Genomic DNA, 9836 nt, shown 5'->3' with positions numbered 1-9836 from the left:
CACACACACACACACATAAAAATATACGACAGTATATAATTTATGCTATAATTATGTAGAATTCAATATATATAGGAAGAGAGAAAAAAGGAGGCGATGAGTACAGTGAAATGTTAAGAGTGGCAATCTTTGGGAAGGGGAAATATGGATGATATAATTTCTTCTATATTCTGCATGTTACAAATTTTCTGTGAAAAAAGACACTAATCTTCAGATGGAAAAAATAAACTGTATTTTCAAGAAATAAAATTTCCATAAGGACAAATTTTTGTAGTAATAGAGGAATTCAACCATGCCAATATCTCACAGAACTTTCATTTGGCTAAAAGCAGAGTATCTGTAACAGCATTACTATACAAAGGATGCTACATAATTTTCTACTCCCCGAAAATAGAAAAATTGGAAATGGGCCTAGTTAATACCAAGAAAAATTAAAAATCAAAGTACTTTCTGTCAAACAAAAACAGCAGGGAATTAGGCTGGATAATCTCCAGGTCTACCATCCGGTGAACTGACAAGGAGAGGTAAAGACATTCCCACAGACATTTCTCTCAGGGTTCTACCCAAACTACCTGGCCATCAGTTAGCAATGTTTAATGCTTTTACATATCAAAAATACACAGCTTTTCTAGGCAAGGCCCTGAGAAATAATTGCACGTACGCAGTAATTTGACCTTGAATTTAAAGGAGTAATTAGGACTGAAACTTCTTATTGTTACTTCTGTTAGTGTGAACAGAGCTTGGATAACAGGAGCATAAATCTCCCCCAAATGACAGCAACGACAGCATGTGATTTATGCACATGGCTCATAATCCCATACATCATTATTCTGGGATATCCTCTGGCAAAATACGAGTTGGGAAGTAGGATTTATTCTCGGGTCTATTTCATTAAGAGAAAAATAAACATGCAAGGGAAAAGACCAAATCTTCTTTCTTTCAAAATTACATTCTTTAACTATAAACATATATTAATTATCTAATATATTTCAGGTAACTGGCTACTAAAAGAAAGACATTATTTGACATAAAAAAAAAATCAAAGGATTGAAAAATAAACCAAAAACCTTTCCTATCTAGTTTTGAAGCTGACGCACACGTTAAGACAGAGATAATACAAGAAGAGAATATGCGGTAAGATCGAGTGGCGCAGGAGCTCCGTGGAGGCAGAGCTTTACGTTTGCGGGGAGGAAGGGCTCTAATGAGGAGATAGAAACTAAGTGAGCCTTCCTGGAAGGAGAGATGGAGGTTGGGCAGGCGATAAGATGCGAGGACACTCCAGGAAGGTCCTTGAATGAACACGGCTCAGACACAGAACATGGGCCATGTTTAGAAGGCAGCGTGCAGACCAACTAAGCTATAGCGAAAGATGCATGTAGGGGAGAGAGATTAGGGAACTGAGAATGGTCACCTTCTAAAGGGAATTCCACGCAACTAAAAAATACCGATTTTATCCTACAGCATGGTCGTTTCCACCTCACGCTCTAAAGTCAGACAAAATCCCAGCTCCTCCATTTAACAGCAGCGTGAACTTTAATTGCTGCATGACTTAAGGCACGTTGATTACTTTCCTTTATTTGCTTTTTTTCTTCCTTCCTTTCTTCCTTTCTTTTTTTTCCCCCCTCAGTGTGGCTTCACTTTTTTTTTAACTTTTCATCATGAAGATTCTCAAAGATACACACCAGTAAAGAGAACTGGGCCATACATCCCATGTACCCATCACCACTCTCCTTCAACAACCTTCAACCTCTGACCTACCTTGTTTCATCCACACCCTTCCCACTCCCTCCTCACCGTCCTCCTTACCTGTTGCATTAGGCCTGATGGGACTCAGTATCTGGGGAAACCCTATGTGTGGCACCTGTTTAAGGAGTCCCTGCAGGTGGGAGGAGCTAAGAAAGGATGCCTGAGAAGGACCTGCGTGAAAGTGGTCTGGCCCGATGCGAGACACTGGGATCTCAACCTGGGTCTCATGCTTTAAAGGGCCTGCTCCCACCCTCCTCTGGCCACTCCCCCTCCCACAGGGAGAGGAGTCCCAAGGAAATGTGCCCACCTGGAGCTTATGCCTCCCTCAATAGGCACTGGTACCTGGAACCTAGGAATTCCCTGCCCAAATGGCTTGAGGCCACTTCCAGGCCATACTCTGACCTCTGTGTGTTTGCTGCTAGTTCCTAGAGGTGGGCAAGGTGGCTGGCTGAGAGCGAGATGTGAGCAGAACTTGGACCCGGGGTTTGAGTCTACACACGTGTATGTAAGGCCCCTCAAAGAGCTGAAAAGGGGGCCGGCTCAGTGGCACAGCGGTTAAGTTCACACATTCTGCTTCGGCGGCCTGGGACTGGCTGTTTTGGATCCTGGGTGCAGACATGGCACCACTTGGCAAGCCATCCTGCATCCTGTGGTAGGCATCCCACATATAAAGTAGAGGAAGATGGGCACGGATGTTAGCTCAGGGCCAGTCTTCCTCAGCAAAAAGAGGAAGATTGGCAGCAGATGTTAGCTCAGGGCTAATCTTCCTCAAAAAAAAAAAAAAAGCTGAAAGGGAGAGTAGTAGTGGAAAGAAAGGCCCCCTCCTTGTTCTACAGAACAAGACTTCCCATCTGGAGCTCCATTCTTGCCGTACAACACACAAACATTAAAAAACGGCTAAAAGTGAAGGACAGCCATGGTATTTCTCAGTGTTCTTGAATTTTAATTTGTGTCATTGATGCCCGTAGTCAGGTTAGTTCACAGGACTGCTAACGAGCCAGACGAGCACTGTTTGAGTTCCTGGGAGAACAGAACAAAAGCTACACTTCAGACAACGATGTTGGCCAGTACAGTTGTCATCAGAAGAACAGGGTTGCGCTGAATCACAAGGCCAAAGCAGACCAACATTCCCCTGGTAAGCAGATCTCTTCAAGGGCTATCTCTATCAGAGTATTAAAGTAAGTCTCTAGCCCCTTCCTCTGCTCCACCCCATCCTCCCACCGGGTCCTCCTAAAAAGAACAATACCTCCACGAAAGAAATCTTTCTCCCTAATTCTCAGACACAAGGGAACTTGTCTGACCTTGGAAATCTCCCTAAAGTGTTTAAAACAAAAACCAGCTATGGAGGCCTCTGTACAAAACAGAATTCTTGTTTATGCCCATACTGCATTTTGGAAGGAGAGGAGTGCTAGGAACAATACCTATTACATCCTAGAATTTAGCCATTAAAGTGTAAGGGGGGGATGGGGCATGTTTTAAAGGCATATGCCTAAAGAAAAAAAGTAGAAAAGGCAATGTAGGGCAGCCCACGACAGCAATTAAGGTTTTTTTTATCCCTGAGTGGATAATATGTGGTTTCATTTAAATAAGAACACAATCTCCATTAACTTAATTTGTAGAAGCACTAACTCCAGCACTCCCAGCTAGTGCCCTCGTAAGGCATTTTTAGACGCATCATTGCTAATTCGAAATTAAAAGTGAATCATTCCTGTGGAGTTAATTACCAGTAAATATAACCTAAAGTAGGTCTCCCACGTGGCACTGAGCCAGCATAAGATGGTTCTCCGTGTCAGCCAGAAACATTGCAAGAAATCAGGTACTTGAAAAACTAAGTTTACACATGTGGCAAATGTTTATAGGAACGACAGGATGAATCGTTTGCAGCATCCACAATGAGAAACAAGGATAAAGGTCTAATTACAAGACCTTTTTGATAGACATTTAGAAAAGAGCCCCAGCATCTCCCCACCCCAAAAAAGGAAACTCCTCAGCTCTCTGTTGTTGTTGCACCTTATTCCCCAATTAATTATGCTTACAGAAAGGAAATTGTCCCTATTTCTTTTTAATGCTGGCATATGGACCCTATTTAAATATACAACATAGAAATAATTTTAGAAACCAAAAATGAAATTAAACAAAGCCAGAAGAAAGAAGTTACTTTCATCACTAGCGCTTTGGAACACAGTGTCTTCGTTATAGTGTTCTCAAAGAGGTATGCACAAAGGCCAGAGACGGAAGAAAAACACTCAGAAGAATGGTTGTCTGAACTTTAATTAAATATTTGAATCAAGGAAAATGGGAACAGATGAAACCCTAGTAAGAGAGAAATTATGCATGCGCAAAGGGGATAGATTAATAAAATGACTGCTGATCCATTACTTGTGATGAACATATTTGCTTTGTTTTGTTTTACTACAAACATGTTGAAGTTTCCTGCAGCTTCCATAATTATTCAAATGCATAAGTGTTGCCACTCTCCTGGCCTACAAGGTCCAGGAGGGCAACAAAGCAATTACACAGTTAATTGAGGCTGGGTGGTTAGCAAGATTTGATGTAGTTAGCAATCACACTGATGATAGATGATTATTGAAAATTACTTTCTTCCCATCTTAATTTATAAAGTGATTTCACACGATTGTGTATTTCAAATATTTCTAAATAAATTGAGTAAACCAAAGACAGAAAGGACAAACCTCAAATCAGACATTTTAGAACAGACTCCCATTTGAACTGTTAGATATATATAACCAAGTTTGTTACACCTCTTTTAACAGACACCATATTAATGTTGTGTCACGGTAATATATACGAACTACATAAAAAACAGTGTTGCTTTCTAACATGTGGCTTGTCTAAACCCTAAAAGAGCACAGATGGCTTTGCAGAGCCAAACAATATTATTGATCCATCTTGACTGTGGCTCCATTTGCAAGATAAAGTCCCAACTGGGAGTTTTCTCATAAATTGGGTCAAGACAAGAAGAACTCTAGGTAGCCAGAGGTGTCTCTGTGTCTCTTTTCAAATAATTGCAGGCCACTTCTTCTGGTGTCTGGAAGAAGTAAAACGCCCTTGTCTAATGGGTATTGCTTTAGTATACCACATGCCCAGTAAGTTCTAGCATCTAGGAGCATGCAATAGCAGCTAATAGTAGCTATGCAGTCATGGTATCGTTAGTGTTTAATTATATCATGTGCATTGAGATATTTTAAATGTTAAAGAGAAAACAGAAGGATTTATTCTTCTTAGCAACCAATATAGTACAGAATGTTCAAAGCTATGATCGCACTCATAAGGCAAGTAAATTGATTACAAAATGAGGGTAGCAACAAGTTGGCATGCTATATAAAACGTGAAACTGGTACCTAAAATAGATAACCCTCCTATTTGTTTTCAAAGTTCCATTGCTGGCTCAGACCATCAATCACCACAATGGAAATTTTTCATTTTAACACTCAATGCCAATTTTCAGTCTTAGAAGTGCAAAAAGGAGTGTAAAATAATAAATCTGGTTCCCCCCCCCCCCCCCCCCCCCCCACTGGCTAAGGTTCTATCTCATTCGGGAATGATTTTACTTTATCAACACCCTTTTAAGAATAAGGGGCTTGAGGTCTTAATGGCAACTCATACTGGTGCGCACATCTGTGGCTTCATTCTTTAGGTTAATATACAAAAGCTAATTATAACAGAAGCATCATCAAAGATAGGTTACTTTCTAAAATACTTAAATATTATTTCTTTCATCAATAGTATTTCTTTTGGCTCATGCACACTCAAGGCGCTTCATATATATCATAAGACGATGAAGGTGAGAATGGTAATACGTTATCAAAGCTCTTTCAAAAACAGAGTTGAAATAAATTAACCGGGTTTTTTTGTGTCAGTTGGCAAGTTCTTGAAGTTTGACTTTAGGATTTGACCGGTGTTTTGACTTTAGGGTTTCTCTAAAACACAGAAACAAAAGGTAAAAGTCAACCGGCCAAAAATGACTTCAAGGACCCCATTTAGGGAGAGACCTTGGTTCAGGCATCCCATGGGGTCGAAGGCGAAATCTTCGCACCAATTTCCCGGTCTCCGCCGCAGGAGTCTTCGTTTGGGCAGGGAATGCTCCGCCAGGGCTGGAGGCGAGGTGACCAAGGACGCTGAAGCCGGAACCTCCGCTTCCCTCGGGCCCTGGCTGGGTCACCAGTGCTGGCCGGCGGCGCGGGTGCCCAGTTGCGCCTGGGACACGGCGGGCACAGCAGTGGCGGCAGCGGCGGCGGCCGCCGCGTCACCGACGCCGGGCAGGACAGAGCGCACGGAGCGGCGGAATTCCTCATTCCTCCACGTGTAGAGCAGCGGGTTGAGCGCCGACAGGGCGCAGCACAGGAGCCAGCTGGCCGCCTGCACGCCCCAGGGCACAGGCAGGGAGAAGCCGCTGGCCAGACTCACCCACACCAGCGGCTGCGTGGCCAGTAGGAAGACGCAGCAGAGCAGCAGCACCGACAGGCCGCTGAGCCGCCGCTGCGCCCGCCGCGGGTGCAGCGCGGGGGGCAGGGGCTGGGCCTGCGCCTGGTGCGCCGCGCCCCCGGGGCCCGGCGCGTGCGGAGCCCCGGGGAAGGCGGCGGCGGCGGCGGCGCAGCCGGGCAGCTGGTGCAGCAGGTGGAAGTTGAGGACGCTGACCCGCTTGACACTGACGCGCACGCGGCGCACGATGCCCAGGTAGCAGTGCAGCAGCAGCGCCGTCTGCGCCAGCAGCGCCGCGGCTGCCAGCAGCGCCGGGTAGTGGACGCGCGGGGGCGCGGCGCCGGGGCGCGGGGCCCAGGGCGGGAGCAGCAGCACGAGGCCCAAGGCGAGCGCCCAGGACAGCGCCAGCATGCCCGCCGTGTGGCGCCGCTGGTACAGCGCCTGGTAGGTGGCGGGCGCCCGGGTGATGAGCAGGTAGCGGTTCAGAGCCACCAGGCAGTGGGACAGGAGGGACACGGTGAGCCCAAGGCCTAGCAGCCCGCCGCGCAGGAGGCGATAGCTGCCCCCCGCGCCGTCCCAGTCCCCGGGGGGCTCCGCGGAGCCGGCAGGCAGGAGCCCGAGCACCGCCTCCTGCGGCATCCAAAGGGCGCAGACGCTGAGGTCGGCGGCGCAGCCGTTCACAATAAAGGCGTTGCTGGTGGTCTGCAGCTTTCGGAAGGACGACACTAGATAGATGACCATGCCGTTGGCCAGCGTGCCCCCGATGGCCAGACCCGAGTACAGGAGGGACACGGGAATGCGCCGGCCCGCCCACGACTCCTCTTCCTCGCAAAGCAGCAGCAGCGATCCCCCGGTGGTGGAGGAGGTGGACGTGGAGGAGGAGTTGGTCATTCTGGCCAACTCTTCACACCTCGCTCGCTAGCGACGGCTTCTCGCAGCGCGGCCCATCCTGACACCCGCCTGCAAAGAGGGCAAAGACATCCCTTCAGCCTTCTGCCACCGACACAAAAGTAGAATAATGGGCTGGGGGAGGGGGGAGAGGGAGCTCGAGGAGAACAACGGGGGTGGCAGATGACAGGTGCTTGCCTCGGAAATGTCTCTAGTGCCAGGGGAAAGGCCTCTTTGCCTTCAGCAGGCACCAAGGAAGCCCTAGGACAGAGCAATGTCAAGAACAGTCTCCTCTTCTCCCCCGACACACACAAATATACACACAGTTGAAATATTGCCAGATGGAGCCCCTAGTTTCCAGGAAAAAGCAGAGATGTCCCACTTGGGAAAAATCCCAGGGGAAAGGGGTTGGGGGAACCTTACTTTGGGGCTGGTCCGTAGCTGGCGGTAGCAGAGGGTGGGATGCCAGGAAATACCTCCTCAGCAGCAGCATCAGTGGTCCCGAAATCAACAGGAGAAACTCAGCTGGGATCGGTGCCAGGAGCAAGTGCCTGCTTCTCCCCAGCAGCATCAGCACACATGGTCCTAGGCACAAACCAGCAGCTGCAGGGAGACTTCTCAGCTGGCAGCAAGGCTGGGGAAAGTAAAGTGGCGGGCTGCAAGCCCCAGACGGGTGGGCAGGCAGGCAGGCAGGCAGGCAGCAGCAGCAGCAAGGATGCTCGGCTGCAAAAGCAGAAGCTGAGCTCCAGAGGAGAGCACCCTGTGCTCAGAAGCAAGAGTGGTGGCTGATGTGGTGAACCCACTCGAAGCTCTCTCCTGCTCAGTTATACATCACCCAGGGAAAAGGCAGCCTTTCCAGGCTTGGCATGAATTATTCAATAGCTTCTAACTTGTGAAAGGAAGAAAAATATCTTGCTCAGAAAATCCTGTAATTAACAAGTTTCTCTCTCCTCTTTTTCTCTTTCTTTCAATCACCTTATTTTCACCCTGCTTCATTTTTCTTTCCTTCCTTTTTTTCCTCCTATCAACATTAGAATAAAATTTAATATAGTCCCAATGTATTTCATTCCAGTCAAATGCATTCTGGGGGCAAGATTTTTCTGAGGGATGATATGCTCCCAATACCCCGGACTGATCTCTTTCATCCCACATTTTCAGAGAGAATTAATTTATATTCTAATTGATATTCATCTTTTTTTTGGTAAGGTGGGACATGAGTAATTATCCACAGAAAATCCCCAAATCTCAATTTAAATCATAATTTCTATTTTTTCTTATCACCAAACTCCTTTCCAGAGTTTGGCTTGTGTTTCAGTAATGAAATGGTCAGAGGGTACAAACGAAATGGTCAGAATGTGAAAAGCGAGTGTCAGGAAGGAAGCAAAGGACATGCATTATCCACAGTGTAAACAACAAAGATAGCTCTTCCCTTCAGAACTCGATCTTGTGGTCTTTCTTAGATAGCAATTTGCAGTCTAATGTTGGAATCTGCTTTGGTGCAAGCATTCATTTGTCCATTCCACATGGGAAACTTTTCATAAAGTCACCTCCCCAATAAATCATTTTTCACTAGAAAAATCAGTTCTTTGAAATGTTAACTCAATATGGTATGGTAACAGGGCATAAAGGGAAGAATGCTAGGTGGGGTTTCAGGACACTTGGGTTCTCAGCTGAGCATCCACCAACTGGCCTTATGATGGATCATTCTCATCTTGTCAAATAAGAAGTTTCCACTCAGTGACATCCAAGGCCCTTTCTGTTCAAGCTGTCTATGCATCCCCACACATAAATGTAACATTTCTCTTCCCGAGTGCTGCCCCTTGAATATACCTACACTATCTAATGTGTAATGTAGTCCTGGGTCATATGGCGGGAGTCCTGTCCAGTCTGTCCCTAAGGGTGACATCTCAGGATGAAGTGCAAAATGCACGTCCTCTGCTTTCCTCTCTCTCTTTCAAAAATAGTTTTTGTTAATGACCGTGAAGACCTCTACTGGAGGTAGGGCTAAGCATCACTTGCTGGACTAAGGTCCACTTAGGCAGTATCTAAACAGAATTAGTCGAGTTGGGACATGAAAAGGAAGAACCAGAAATTTGCTCTTCGGAGGACTGAGGGTCAGATAGCAAGTTTATTGATGTTAAGGAGAATTGCCATCGTCCTTTGCCTGCTGTCATTTATCTGTACTGAGGCTTTGAATCCATCAAGCACAGCAAGGCTGCAAGAGATTCCTTTAATGATTTGTAGTTAAAACTTGTTAAAATAAAAATTTTCCTCTCACATCAGGAGGTATTCGAGTTCCAGGTCCTTGGTTCCAGCTGCCGCCTTGTGTGTTGCCTGTAGGAAAGAGCAGAGTCCCTGCTGAGGGACCCCAGTGCCTTGTAGTCACACACACTCCTGCCAAGACCATGCCCTCTTTAGCCTTGGCCTGGCAGCGGCCAAATTTTTGTTTGGTTTTGGTTTGTTTTTGTTTAGGATTTAATTGTGTTTTTGTTTTAAGCTACTGAACTTACATAATATAGGGTAAGGGTTTTTCTATCTTGCTCCCAACACCAGAAGAGTGCCTGGCACGTAGAAGAAACTCAATAAATATTTGTTAAATCAATGAATAGATGGCTGTGTAAATGATTTCATTTGTTTTTTTCCATGGTGAAACAGTGATTTTGCTTAGCACCACTTCCCTCCTTCCCCCATCAGGAACTTGCTCCATCAACCACCCCTTCGGATGCATCTCCAGTCGCTCTGCTCTCCACTGCTTGCTC

The 9836-nt window shown here is 46.2% G+C and overlaps 1 protein-coding gene across 3 annotated transcripts; it reads right to left on the bottom strand.

Moving 5' to 3' along the window:
- Nucleotides 1-3999: 3999 nt before the first annotated feature.
- On the bottom strand, nt 4000-9604 carry GPR88 (G protein-coupled receptor 88). 3 transcript variants are annotated; one of them, XM_046645123.1, is made up of 2 exons: nt 7501-9604; nt 4000-7338 (listed from the first exon to the last, which is right to left on the bottom strand). In XM_046645123.1, the coding sequence occupies exon 2, from the start codon at nt 7078-7080 to the stop codon at nt 5926-5928; it is 1155 nt and encodes a 384-aa protein (XP_046501079.1). In that variant the 5' UTR covers nt 7081-7338; nt 7501-9604; the 3' UTR covers nt 4000-5925. The 3 variants fall into 3 exon arrangements, with proteins under 3 accessions (XP_046501079.1, XP_046501078.1, XP_046501080.1); XM_046645122.1 differs by having other exon boundaries at nt 4000-7149; XM_046645124.1 differs by having other exon boundaries at nt 4000-7149; nt 7554-9604.
- Nucleotides 9605-9836: the final 232 nt, after the last annotated feature.

This window comes from Equus quagga, chromosome 18 (genome assembly GCF_021613505.1).
Source record: "Equus quagga isolate Etosha38 chromosome 18, UCLA_HA_Equagga_1.0, whole genome shotgun sequence".
NCBI classification, from domain to species: domain Eukaryota; kingdom Metazoa; phylum Chordata; class Mammalia; order Perissodactyla; family Equidae; genus Equus; species Equus quagga.
The sequence above is the reverse complement of the archived record's forward strand: the minus strand, read 5'-3'. Positions and strand labels throughout refer to the sequence as shown.